The sequence below is a fragment of the Halichoeres trimaculatus genome, unplaced genomic scaffold (assembly GCF_033239565.1).
Source record: "Halichoeres trimaculatus isolate MK-OKI-2021-1 unplaced genomic scaffold, fHalTri1.1 fHalTri1_scaffold_19, whole genome shotgun sequence".
NCBI classification, from domain to species: domain Eukaryota; kingdom Metazoa; phylum Chordata; class Actinopteri; order Labriformes; family Labridae; genus Halichoeres; species Halichoeres trimaculatus.
The window spans coordinates 9,192,491-9,206,883 of NW_027437197.1; the positions used below are offsets into that span (position 1 = coordinate 9,192,491).

General features: G+C 42.1%; 1 protein-coding gene across 1 annotated transcript in view; it reads left to right on the top strand.

Moving 5' to 3' along the window:
• LOC141808645 (nck-associated protein 5-like) overlaps positions 1-14,393 on the top strand; it is a 50,240-nt gene that overhangs the window by 23,563 nt on the left and 12,284 nt on the right. Inside the window, exons 8-10 of the mRNA XM_074695317.1 lie at positions 9,984-10,163; positions 10,307-13,197; positions 13,372-13,486. Of these exons, the coding sequence (XP_074551418.1) occupies positions 9,984-10,163; positions 10,307-13,197; positions 13,372-13,486 (3,186 nt within the window). The remainder of the gene's footprint in view (positions 1-9,983; positions 10,164-10,306; positions 13,198-13,371; positions 13,487-14,393) is intronic.

Below are 14,393 nucleotides of genomic sequence, written 5' to 3' on the forward strand. Positions count from 1 at the left end.
TTTCTGCAAAGTTTAGTTTTGATTAGTATTTTTTTTATTCAATAATGTAAGGTACAATGCTCAGATATACTGATGCACACAATGTTCCTGCAGCATTATGTGCATCAAGAGGCCCAAACACAGTGGACTGTACCAACCTAATGGATCTTTGTCTTTTAATCTTTGTCAGCCAGCATAACTAACAGCCCATAATGTTCAACATGGTGACACTGTACTTCAAAGGTCCGCAAATTTCATCACACTTAGGTAATAATTAGACAAAGTTTTTTCTTATTTCTCGAAATTACCCCCAAAATTTCATGAGAATTTGGTGAAAATTTGCACATAACTTCTGGCCAGATTCTGCTTTGCAGTGCGCCTGTACTCACAGTGTCTATCACAATTAGGTAAGGCAGATTTACAACCCCACTCTTGGTGAATATCACATCTGAAGCCTTCAGTTGTATCATGTAAAAAATTATAGGCCCAATCATAAAGATTTATCATTTTGCATGTGATACTAATTATGTATATCAACAAACTCAATACTAAAGAACTTGGTGAAATTGAGTCACAATAACTATCAACTGCTTATTGGGAAATTGAATTATTCACTTAACATTTCAAAAATAATTATCAGAGGAAACAATGAACCTAACTTCTGTTTTCAAGAACTAAGCAGCTATTTATCACCTGCTTCTCTGGAAATAGCAGAAACGGGATACTTCTAAAAACATTTTGTGATGGGTTGTGATTTAATTTCTAATAAATCATTTGCTAATCGTCCCCGTCTTACCTTGCAATTTGAAGTAAATTTCAAAGAAACTGGAAAAAAACAGTAACCTACCAATTGTGACTTGTGACAATAAATTCAGACATTATTTTAAAGAAGTTATGTGCTAATTTCAAAGAAATAAGAAAAAAAACTTTGTCTTATTATTACCTAAGTGTGATAAAATTTGCGGACCTCTAAAGTAAAGTGTTACCTTTAACATTTGTATCACCAGCTACCACCACTATAACATTTATATCCACACTCTGTTTATAAATATGAACATTGAATCTCAGGCCAGTCCAGGTCAAAAAGGGTGCACACAGCACATCCTGTGTGGCACGGAAAAAGAAGAACAGTCTTGTCACTTCAACATTGCTGTAAAGCAATTGGTCTTGAGTCCTTCAGACGAGGGATACGAACATGTTTGAAATTCATGGGATTATATTCAAAAATAATTGGGCACAACTTGAGTTATGTACTTCTATGACAAACCATTCTTTCATGTTGGTGGACGAAATATTCAGATGAAAACCCCACTGTAATTATTCAAAAGTAACATCAAAGCATTATTATTTTCATGCCTTAAGCTTCACTAGCTCTCTGATTCCTTGCTCTTTATTTACATTAATTTTCTTCTCATTATTAATGTCCATAAAAATGCAGTTATATGTACAAAATCAGATTCTGTCGAAGACATATTCATGTTATTCACATGAAATAAGATTATAGACAAAGCTGAAGAAACTTTTCAGAGCCTCAGGTGTTAAAGCTGAACTTCTCATGAGAAAAGTTAAAAAATAATGTTGCTAAATATTTCTTTATGCTTTAATATTGAAGGTCACATTTTCAAGTCACCCTGAAGTAAAGTTCAACTGGCGGCTAAGCCTTACTTGGCATTGCTCAAATGTAGAATGTAGTGTGATTTAGCCAATAGAATGTTTAATCTTAACATATTTTATATATTTTTTGTTCTCACTCTTTTTCACCCTGTGGCAAATCTCACAGATTGATGTTCTTGTCGCTGAAACTCATTCAAACTTAGCAGTCGGAATAGTTAAGCAGATGAGGTCTCTGGTTTGTTGGGCTCTCCTGACAGACTCTGGCATTATGTATTCAGGGGACCAGTGTGATATCACAGACAGATAATTAACACAGACATTGAATAAACTGCATGGACACTGTGGACTCTCCAGCTTTGTGAAAGTGGTCAGTAGGAAACTCTTGGAATTCCCAGACGGTGTCATTAAGTATGCCTCGAGCCCAGTAGAGCAGGAATCGCTGTCCTTCTTCTTTAACCTTTTCAGAAAAGGTTAAACCAACAGACTCGGCTGGAAAAAAGGAGCTGTCTTTGTAGGAGGACTGTATGAATCAGAGCAGAGATGTTCAGCTGCTTCTGCTGAAAACAAGTTAAATACATGCTGACATTTAACTATGAGTTTCACTGCAGGAGACCTCACTGTTCGTTTACTGTGGGTCTAAGATTTTCTTTTGCCTGTAGAAATGCTTGTGGCTGGCGAGATTTTTGAGTCTGGGATGCTCTTTACATAAATAATCTCACAGATTTTTGTGTTGTCTCATTATTTAAGCTGGAGTTGTTTCTGGCACTGGTCAGTTGTTAGAAGCAGGATGTAAAGTTTCTGCAGATGATGTTAAACTCATCACAGCCAAAAGCCCCTGTGTTAAGTCTGCATGTCATGACTTAAAGAAGAGACACAGTCCTGTTGTCATCTGTTCGTCACTTTGGAAGGGATATCTTACCGAATAACTCCTGAATAAAGACAGAAAGTAGGTAGGATTCATGTGTTTTCTGCTGCCTCTGATTCACTAACACGGCGTGAAGGAGGCTGAAGAAGTTGTGTTTGATAACTACCTCATGCCTCAAGCTTGAATATTAACTACAGTTGCGATATTTGTCTTTTAGTTCAGTCAAAAACAAAAGTTTGCAGATAAAGCTTTGCATGTAAATGATTCACTTCAGTTTTAATCATGTTTTCCTGATAAACGTTACAGACTCGACATCCTGCTGTGACCACCTGCTGTTTTAGCTGAGCCACATTTTGGTTTTGTCTGTTGCTTAAAATTACCAGAGGCTGTGAGTTTGCAGAAAAATTAGGGCGATTGCAGACATGGAATTTATTTTACCAAATAACCAGGTATCAAATGAGGCGATTCTCCACCTTCTCAAGCTGGAAATATCACTGTTTAAGATCTGAATGCCTCATTTTTTCCACCGGTAATCCTCTCTGGAGTCTGAGTTTATCATTCTGTAACACAAAGAGGGTAGGATCCATATCTTTACAAATTAACAACACCCAAACATTAGACTGAGTTTTGGTAGAGATATACACTCACTGGCCACTTTATTAGGTGCACCTTGGTAGTACCGGGTTGGACCCACTTTTGCCTTCAGAACTGCCTTAATCCTTTGTGGCATAGATTCAACAAGGTACTGGAAGCATTCCTCAGAGAGTTTGGTCCATATTGACATGATAGCATCACACAGTTGCTGCAGATTTGTCGGCTGAACATCCATGATGAGAATCTCCCGTTCCACCACATCCCAAAGGTGCTCTATTGGATTGAGATCTGGTGACTGTGGAGGACATTTGAGTTTGAACTCATTGTCATGTTCAAGAAACCAGCCTGAGGTGATTTCAGCTTTATGACACAGAGCGTTATCCTGCTGGAAGTATCCATCAGAGTGTCCATCCATCCATCCATTTTCTGACGCTTATGCGGGGTCTGGTCGCGGGGGCAGCAGCCTAAGCTGGGAAGCCCAGACTTCCCTCTTTCTAGCTACTTCGTCCACCTTTTCCCGGGGGATCCAGAGACGTTTCCAGGCCAGCCGAGAGATGTTGTCTCTCCACCGTGTCCCGGTGGGACGTGCCTTGAACACTTCACCAGGGAGGCGTCCGGGAGGCATCCTCATCAGATGCCCGAGCCACCTCATCTGGCTCCTCTCAACGCGGAGGAGCAGCGACTCTACTCCGAGCTCCTCCCGGATAGACGAGCTTCTCACCCTATCTCTAAGGGAGAGCCCGGCCACCCTACAGAGGAAGCTCATTTCGGCCGCTTGTTCCCGCAATCTTGTTCTTTCGGCCACTACCCAAAGCTTATGACCATAGGTGAAGGTGGGAACGAAGATTGCCAAATTCTGACCCTAACATCCAAATGTGGAGCAGAAATCCAGACTCATTAGACCAGGCAACGTTTTCCCGGACTTCAATTGTCCAGTTTTGGTGAGTCTGTGTGAATTGTTGCCTCAGTTTCCTGTTCTTAGCTGACAGGAGGGTCACCCGGTGTGGTCTTCTGCTGCTGTAGCCCATCTGCCTCAAGGTTGGACGTGTTGTGTGTTCAGAGATGCTCTTCTGCAGACCTCGGTTGTAACCAGTGGTTGTTTGAGTTCCTGTTGCCTTTCTATCAGCTCCAACCAGTCTGTCCATTCTCCTCTGACCTCTGGCATCAACAAGGCATTTTGGCCCACAGAACTGCGGCTCACTGGATATTTTATCTTTTTGGGACCATTCTCTGTAAACCCTAGAGAGGGTTGTGCATGAAAGTCCCAGTAGATCAGCAGTTTCTGAAATACTCAGACCAGCCCGTCTGGCACCAACAACCATGCCACTTTCAAAGTCACTTAAATCACCCTTCTTTCCCATTCTGATGCTCGGTTTGAACTGCAGCAGATCGTCTCGACCATGTCTACGTGCCTAAATGCATTGAGTTGCTGCCATGTGATTGGCTGATTAGAACTTTGGCCGGTGAGTGTATTTGTTAGTGCAGGTTTAAATCACTGTTTCTAATTTTTATGTAAGATCACATGATTCTTTGGGTCCAGTTCTGCAGTGTCTGGATGTTTGACTTGTCCTTTAGGGGGTAATGTCACCACAAGACCTTTTAAAATCTACAGTGAGTCTAATGTCCTGTAATGGCCAACCTTTACTGGCTCTTCAGCCAGTTTATAGGGTCTTAAACATCTTCCTTTGTGGATCCCACTTTCTGTGACTGACGTGGTATGACTTCAGGTCATTGTTCCTCACTTCCAGCCTGAGCCTCTCACCTGTCTCAGTAATGAGTCTCTTCTCAGAGACGATGAGCAGCGTTATTACCACAATAAGAGATCACGGCCTTTGTGCTTCCACAAAGTGGGAGCAAAGAGGCCAAAATCCATCAGGCTCATTGCTCTGTTTCAGCAGCAGAGAGTCCTCGATAGAAATGACACACGGGTCATATCACCGTTCCCATTACCGATCGTGGTGGAGGGTTTTGGATCGCAGATGTTTCACTCTGGCTGGGTGTCAATTTGCCAGATAACACAGAGGTGATTATGTACAAATTACTAGAATGGAAAATTTGTTTTTCACGGTGCGTTCTGCTTGTTAGGTTTCTTAATCACTGTGACAGCACACCTGTTCCCAGTCACAGTCACTGACAGAGAGGTTACAGTATTGATTCCTTTACACCACACACAAATGATACAACCAGAGAGGAGGAACAATCCTTCAGTCTGAGGAAATGAGAAAAAATACTCGGAGAAGTGCGCACAAATAAGGTGCATGAATAAGGAAACATTTTATGTTCATAGCCACCTGCTCTGCTGGAGGACACGACTGTTTTCAAGGAGACTTTTCAATATTTTAACCAGAGAGTCTCAGCACAGCCTGGAAAAAACAGCAGAACTAAGACTTGTTCACTCTTGAGAAACTATTCACAACTCTCCTTGACTTTGTGTCGGTGTCTTCTTTTAAATGATAGAAAATGCTGAAAAGGTGCTCAGTGGTGGGGTGTGCTGCCAACAGGGAAGAGAAGCTACGACTGAGTTTTCATCAGCATTCAAACATTGACGCATAAAATAAGGAACTGTTTTTCAGGAACCCTTTTTCCTCTCAAGGGAAGAGGAAAAGAGAAATGAGTAAGGAAACTCTGCAAGCAGGTAACCACAAAGCTTAATGAAATCATCTTCAGCATTTTAGCACCTAGCTGCTCATTAAGGCTACCTTGTTTTTCCTAATGTTGGCAAGGATCTAGGAGTCAGCTGTGCGCTCTTTCTGTCTCTTGCTTTTAGATTTAAATTGAGGGCTCAAATTACTGCGAAAGTGCTCTTCCAAAACACTGACTGCCAAATAAATGCTTAGTCACCAAAACAAGGATGATCGGCTTGTTTCCACGCACTCCTGTGCAGCCTGTGACAGAGTAATCCTGATACTTAGCGTGTAAACTCTGTTGGGTCAGAATGTTATTCTCAATTTAGAGGAGAAAAAACATGGTGTTGGTGTCTGGTGTTAGCTCTGTTAGCCATGTCTGTGAATAGCATGATGCTACTCTGCCTTCTGGTATTCCTTCTGTTGCTGGGTTGGCACAGCTAGCTTGTCCATCTTACTGGAGATAGATCTCTACAATAACGATGGATGGAAGGACAGGTTGATGTTGTCACTTCTTAGCTCACACCTGAGAACCAGCATGTCGTTCTCACCTCCTTCTCCTCACTTTGTGGGAAATCGTCAGGCCTTGCACCAGTTAGCATTGACATGCTACAGGCTGCTAACAGCTGATTTCACATGTGAACAATGCCATAACCAGCAAATGAACCCGAAAAGTAATGATCCACTCCAAATACAAAAATTATGAAAATAAGATTTAAAAAAAATTAAAGAAACGGACAAAGAAGACAGAGCCAGTGTGACAGGCAGCCAAAACCAACAGTGTGGCGCCTAGCAATAAAGGATGAACATTTAATTAAGTTTAGCTGCCTCTCTGAAGCAACCGCTTAATTTGTTTCCAGTTAAAAATAGTTAAATTCACATCAAAGTAATGATGTTAACCTGCAGGTAGAATCATTTTCTCATTGATGTTAGCAAGGCCACATTATTTTACATCAGGTCGCTCATTCCTGCCCTCATTTCTAACTTTAGGTTTGTTATACTTATAACAATCCTACCACCAGCACCTCACCATGCAGGGTTTCACTCCTTCTCCCTCCTCCTTCTGCATTCTGACACTGAAGTGCACAGCAGTGCATCAAGTCCAAGCTCAGCCCAGCAGCAAAGCACAAAGAGGGCAGAGCAGGTGAGGGAGCCACGAGAAAGGCGAGGCATAGATGAGCAGCCAGTGTTAACAATCAGAGGCCAGTAGACGAGGAGTGGAAGGATGGGCTGGAAATCGGTGTGTGTGTGTGTGTGATGGTGAATGAGCTGACCGCAGTGAGGACAGTAAATGTTTCAGAGACTCATGTGGGGAAACTGTCCAAGCAGCGGTTGAGGGAGTGTAACCTTGCTTAAGGCGGTCCAGGGGACGCGTGGACGAATCTTGATGATATTGTGGAATTCATGGAAAAATGAACGCAAAGGTCCATGAAATCTAAAGTACATTGTCCTTGTGTTGAAAAGCTCTGTTGATGTGCAGCCTACAGAGACAGAGAATGTAAAAATGATCTGATGGGATTTTTTTTTACCAATTTCAAACTTCAATCTTTATTTATGTACTGCAAATCACAACAAATGTTATCTCAAGAAGCTTCAGAAAAACAGAATAAAAGTGCAGATTGAAGGGTTGAGATGAAAGTTTTAGAAGTGCAAAAAAAGCCCTGGGAGTATCAGAAATCTCAAAACCAGATTCCAGAAACGTGGACCCCCTCCACTACTGAACACACCTGTCTGGGTACTCCACATTAGCTGTCGTCTGTTAAGTATGTTGTACGTGTTTGGAATAGGCAAAACAATTACTGTGTAACAGTGGACAGATAAGACAAGATGCACAGTCCCATGCTCAATTAAAATACACCATCTATCATTTGACACCTAAGTTTAGTTTGCAGGAAAATCTCTCAAACTGCAAGAGTAAGTGCTTAAATTTCCATCCCTAAATCTGTCATAATAATGCATGAAGTCATGGTGCTGTGAGGCAGCTGGGATAAAAGCCTCAGCGTGTACTGCACACTCTGTGGGGAACCCTCATAGGCTGTAGACCGTCATGTTTCTGCATTATTCTGACATAGAGGGTTGGATGGGCGCAGAGAGGGAGCATGATTTATTTACACACATATCTCCGCCTGTCTCCCTGCAAGGGTGTTCCCAGGACTTGAAATATACACAGAGATGATTAATATGTACAGTCTGAATGAATCAATGCGTGATGCGCTATAGTAGATCTTAGAGGAATATTCCTAGAATTTGATTCTGTACCAAATGGGAAAAGTGGGTCCATTATTTAACGTCAATCCCAGCATGAACAGTGTACAGGAGTATATGGATAGTGACCGTGGATCTATGTATCGATTTCTATATGTGAAGCAAGCATTTAAAGTAGTATTAGTTAGATTGTCAGTCGCCCCAGAGACAGGGATCTAATTCCCATAAGGTAAATGTTTTTACAAGATAAGAAGCAACTAGTGAGAATATGTTGCTGGGAAAGACACAATAATAGCTACAAGGAAACCTTGGATTATGGGTGCCATGCACTTCTTGACCAGTGTATTTGTCTAATTTCACACCTCTTAACTCACAGTGACCTGAAAAGTCCAGCAATAAACATTGTTTTGAGATATCTGCCTATGCAAAACCAAAATCTACAAGTTTCATGTTAATGTTTTGTTTCAAGAAACTTGACAAATAATTTTTTCTTGCTGCATTTTAAAGTATTTTTCCCGATTATAAGCAATTGAGTAGTCTTTTTTAATTTGCTTTTAATGTCTTGAAATAAAATGTTTTTTTAAGAGTTGGCGGGTTTATGTGGCTCGCATTAAAACTAATGAGATGTTTTGACGAGAAATAATACTGATGCACTCGCTAAGATTTGAACTTTTATGGGGAATGCAATTTAGTTGAATCATTTCTTAGAACTTCTAGCCTGGCAGAGGTCAAAAAACTTGCCCAGATTCCAAAGCAGGCCTTGTTATTTGGAGAAATGAGATGTTCCCTTTCAAACTGTGTTGAACATTTAACACCAAAGAAATAAAGATTGATAATATTGCACCTTTCAACAACTTAATACAGTTTAATACACTCAACAGTTGGAGAAGACTATTCAGCTCTTTACTTCCATCAATGTCAAACACTTTATTCAAACTTTATTTAACTTTTGTCCAGAAAGAGGAAGAAAGATCCTTTGACAGATCCTTTGAACCTTTTAAAGAACATTAATTCTTTCCTTTTGAATAACTTTCTAGCATCTGAATCAGTAAACTGAAAAATCAGGAAGACAGCAAAGGCATGCTGGCATGATTTCTATGGAAATAAATCACTAATATTCTACCAACTCTCAATAGTCAATTGAAAAGCCAATTCAATGGCGTTATCCTGTTAGGGGCAAAGATTATTCTAGCATAGTTTGGTGCTGGTGTGCAATTAAAACGAGTTGATTTTCACCCATTTATAAAGTCATGTCCCTTTTCATAAAAACAGAATTCAAATGTTATGAAAAGTCTTTTCAAAAAGACAGACAAAAAAAGGAAAAAGAGGAAAATATCTCCAAAGCCCCAAGACTTGCCCTTGACGATAAGTTCGCTGCCACTCTGCCTGAAGGTTTTGTTAAACTGTATCACTCGTGTCAAATCTCTGATACCCCTCGACTTGCTGACTGTAATTAGTTCCAAGATTAATCCGCACAGCGTGGTCAAACATGGCCTTCTCCCATCGTGCTTGTGTAATAAAGGCTGGCACGGATAATCAAATAATAGGTGAATATCAATGAATGGACCAAATCACTTCAGTCCCCAGCTCCCTCAAGCAATTATTTCTTATTCACATTAATTATTGCTAACAGATGACATTAATGACTTTGAGAGGGAGCTGGCTGAAGCAGCCCTGCAAACGATCAATGCTGTTTTAAATAGGGTCACAACACTTGGCACCTTTGGGTGGGTATGATTGGAAATGGCACCAAGTCAAAAAGCAGCTGAGGCCTGCCAGTTAACAATGCAAGCATTTTTTTTTACTCAAGGGTTTACTCACAGGACACATTCTGCACAAATAAGAGGACAAGTGAAGACACAAAAGGCTGGTCTTGATTATGTTAACAAGACAAAAATTGGATGAAAAGTGCTGGCATAGGGGTGAGTGTTAGTTGAGATTAGAGAAACATCATCACTCAGTGTTTTTCCACCTGTGATTTAGCTCTTTTTTTTTAAAACACTGCTGGTGTCTGATAAGTAGTAAGAATCTGAATCAGGTCTAAACAGTGGAGAGAAGAGTGGTATCGTAACACCTTAATTAATGACATGTTTCTTTTGCAGGAGGTCCAAAGGAATGGAAAGGCAGGTATTCCTGCAGGAAGGTGGCCCAGCCTGCTGAGTTTGACGTGCCCTCGCAGCAGTGGCAGCGGCAGTAGCAGTGAGCTGTCATTATCTAGCGCCTGTAGTGAGTACTCCAGTGGCTCCCATACCTGGGCAGAGGGACGTGGATTCTCCAAGCAGGTGGGTTTCTTTCATGTTCTTTAAAAGTTAGCATAAGAAATCATCAATGTTGAGTTATAGTTAAGATAATTTCAGGATTTTGATAAAGCAAATAATTTATTTGGATGTGTCTTTTTAGTGACCGTAAATATCTCTTTATGCAGTGTGCCGCAAGCCGGGACAAACGGATGAGTACGGGTTCAGTATCCAGCAATAACTCAGCACCTGTGGAGCAGACAGAACTGGGGTGGAAGGAAGGACACATCCTCAAAGGTCTGAAGCGTCTCCAAACAAGCTCCAAAGAGGCTTCAATTGCACCTGTACCACACTGCAAAGACTGCATGACCTTTAACGAGGGGATATACTCACTCGGTGTGAAGTGTGGCCAACAAGGAAGCACAGCAAAACATGTAGCCCCTACAAGTGCACCTGTCAAAGCCGGAGTGGGAATTGCTGCCCTGGACTCTGATTATACTGAGGATGATTCACCTAAAATACAAAGAACTGAATCCACTGAGACAAAGGAGCTGCTTAGCTTGGAAAAGTTGGAAGTAACAAGAGATGAGGACAACAATTTTCAAGAGGTACCCATAAAACTTGCAAGGGATTCTGGTCTTTTCCCCTCACCTGTTGCGGACAACTTCTTCTTTTTGGAAGGCCCCACAGTTAAACCGGGTGTAAGCCCAACAGAGAGCCTGACACACCTGGAGGAGAGAAAGAACTCTATTGAAAAACACAAGTCTTCAAGCATGAAGTTGAGTGATAAAAATAATAACCAGGAAAGGTCTACTGACCGTAAATCCAGGCTTGATCAGGTTAAAAGACCAGAGGGCAGATTTTCAACCAAACAGGCTGAAGCAGGAACAAGCGATGTGAGTCCAACCATTCAGAATTGTGCCACAAGAGCCCTGAGCTGCATGAGTGTGGCCAGACAGCGCAGCTCCTCGATGGAGGTTCCTCATTGCAGGGATCAGGCAAGTCAAGCGGGAGGGGAAAGCCAGAGCCACACTATCTCTGAATCTCCTCACAGGAAACCCAAACCTCAGCCTTGTGACTCAGCAAGAAAAGCGTTTATTCTGCGGAGCAAGAGTGCAGACGCAGGACAGGAACAACCCAAGCACACACATTCTCCTCTCCACCAAAAGCTTATCAAGGGTCACAGGCCCAAAGGACAGTCAAATGCTCCTGGCCACAGTGTCGCCAACAAAAGATCGACTCTCGGTAAAACACATGGATCAAGCAAAGGAGCTCTGCCTAAAGCTGAGAAAGATGAGGACATTCCAGTATCAGCAAGCTCCAAGTCTTTAAAGAGTGTGCAGCAGTGCTCACCTCTTGCTTCTCCTGTGAAACATTCAAAGATATTCAAACCTCCAAGTATCAATGAGTGCTGCAAGAGTCCGACAAAACTACCTTTACAAGTGACTAGACCTCAATTAACCAACGACTCTATGGAAGAAGGCATCTACGACAACTTGCCGTGCTCTCCACGAAAACAACGGCGCCAAGACCAGAACTGTGATGTGTCCCACCCAGAGCCAAGGTCCCCATCCCCACCTCTACCTCCTGGTCGAACCACCTCTCTGATTCTTAGACCTGGAGGTGACAGCTTGCCCAAAGCACACACACCTGGAGGACAGGTTCAAAGCTCTACCGCTGAAAAGACATCAAGCAACACCAAACCACAATCCAATCAGCTTCCTTCTTCTTCACAGCCTCAGCAACTCAACGACAATCTCAACGCCCCAGAAATGGGGGCTGAAAGTCTGCCACTGAAAGATGTCTCCAGTAAGGTTTACCACACAAGCGCTTCTAAGATACCACCGTATCCAGTTCAAGAATCACAAGCTCCTGATTCAGCCCAGTCATCTATCGACAGATGTGTGACCTGTCACTATGAAAATGGTCCTGCCCTGCCAAGTCAGAGCATCCTACAAAGATCCCAGCAGAGCATCAGTGAGCCGAAGCTTTCAGAAGTCCTGCCTCAGACTTATGCTAATGTTTACTACCATGGGGTTGTGAATAATCTTCAGAGCTCCACTCAAAGAGGTGTAAAAATGGCTCATCCAGTTAATGCAAAATCTCATGAGGTGATACCCGGACAAGACACCAATACCTTCCTTCTTTTTGGAAGACAGAGCAAAGACGATTCAAACCCTGCTTCAAAAAATATCCAGACCTTTCAGACGTTTACTTGTGATCCTCAGATGATGCATGATTGTGGCCCTCATGACAAAGCCCGCAGAAAGATCGAGACCCGTTGTAATTCACTGGACTCTGAGCCCCCAATTCAACCTGTGCCATCAGACAGTGGTGTAATGCTGGATTGGGGATTTGATGAGGAAGGCTGGCTTTTTAAACGCTCTGTGTCGGTGTCAACCAGGCCTCCTCTTAAGCCAGTGATGGGCATGAATGGGGCCAAAGCTCGTAGTCAGAGCTTTGGTGCTCGCTACATGGACAGGCCAAGCTACAACAGATCTGGAAAGGTCCGTACTCAGATCAAAACCCACTCAGGGAGCTCCTTGAACTCTCTTAGTGACGTCCTCCCTGGAAGTATGAGTTGCTCCAGCAGCTACCATTGCCCAATGAACCGATCTCTTCTGAACAACTTCCTGATAGAAGAGGGTCTGGCAGTTCCTTCACATTTAGGCTCCTCAAGCGAAAGGCTTCAGAGTCTTAAACTCCAGCGAGAGCAAGCTAGGCGCCTTCAGATTGAACAACAGTTTTCAAGCGCCTTTGGTGAGCCGGTTTCTGAAGAACCAGAGAGACAGAGTACCATAACCACGATTGAGGAGAAAGTGATGCTGGGTATAGAGGAGAACTTGCACAAGTCTCAGGAACAAGAGAGAAGCATTGAAGTGAAGCAAAAATCTGGGTCAACGTTAGCTAATTGGTTTGGATTTCGTAAGAGCAAGCTTCCTGCTCCAAGCAGCAAGAAGACGGATCCACCGAAAGTGAAGGAGGACAAGAGAGAGCAGAAGATTACATCACTTCTCGGAGGAAAGCAGACAAAGTCGGACAAAAAGAGGGACAGAAGAAAAAGTGATGGAAAGGATTGGTGAGAAATCTTTTTTTACTCCTGAGACCAATGGAGAAACATTTTACTTAGAGGTTAGCCACAGGGTTTTGAGAGATTGAGGACAATTTATCAGTCCAGTCACCCACAGCATGTTGAGTCAATACCAGACTGTTTCAGTTTGTTGTGGTTTGTTGACAAACTGTTTTCTTTCAGCTCTGTGGGAAGAAGAGAGTCTCATGATGCAGTGCGAGCGTGCATCTCAATGCCCTGTCCAGGAATGTCCCTGAATGAGATGCAGGGACATACTGAAGCGATCGGGGACCCTAAGGTAAATAAATTGATGTCCTTAATCAAAACAGGCTGTTATGTGATCAGCATCAACAATGATATACGCACACAAAGAGGTTTAGCTCATCCCAAACTCACTGTGTACAGCATGTTTACTCCAGGAATGTGACAGTCTTGTAATTAGACCAGAAAGAGACACTAAAAACAAAACAATAACAAAATGACAGAAAATGATGTTATTAAACACCGTATAATGAATATAGTTGGATCAAATAAAAACAGAAAAACACAATTACATGACTGTCTCAGCAAGCGAGAGGTGCTTCAGGCTAATTTTACAGACTGTCCCTCAAACCCTGTTACACATAGTTTCATCACTCCAGCCTTCATTATCAACCTTGTTGTAAGACCTTTAAATTTAACTCTGTGCTCATAACTTTACCCTTGAAGCAAATTTATTCAGCCGAAGGATATATCAAAAATTCAACAAGTGATTGCATCAAAATTTCAGAAGTACCAGGCAGAAACTCTTTGTTGTTGTGAAAATGTTTGTTTTTTATGTAAAGTTCAAAACCTGTGTAACAGGTGAACACCTTCAGAGAGGACTACTCCCAGAATAATCTGACATCTCCCCTCCTGCCTGCAAATCTGGAGCATGAAGAGCACGAACAGGGTCATGCAGGGATTAAAAGGAAATAGTAATCCTAATGGTGTTCATGAAGAGACAATGGCCTGGTTTCACAGACAATACTTGAGCCCAGTCCAAGACTAAAATGCAGTTTGAGCTGGCTTAACTTTAAGTCTCTTGCACAGATTAATCTTAAAAGAGTCAAAGATTTTGTCTGTTCTGAATTAAACAAAGCCAATTGCAAGATGGTGGATAGAGCTACTTCAGGACTAAATTGAAGTTTATATTAATCCTGCCAAGAGGCAGGTTCAACTTCAGC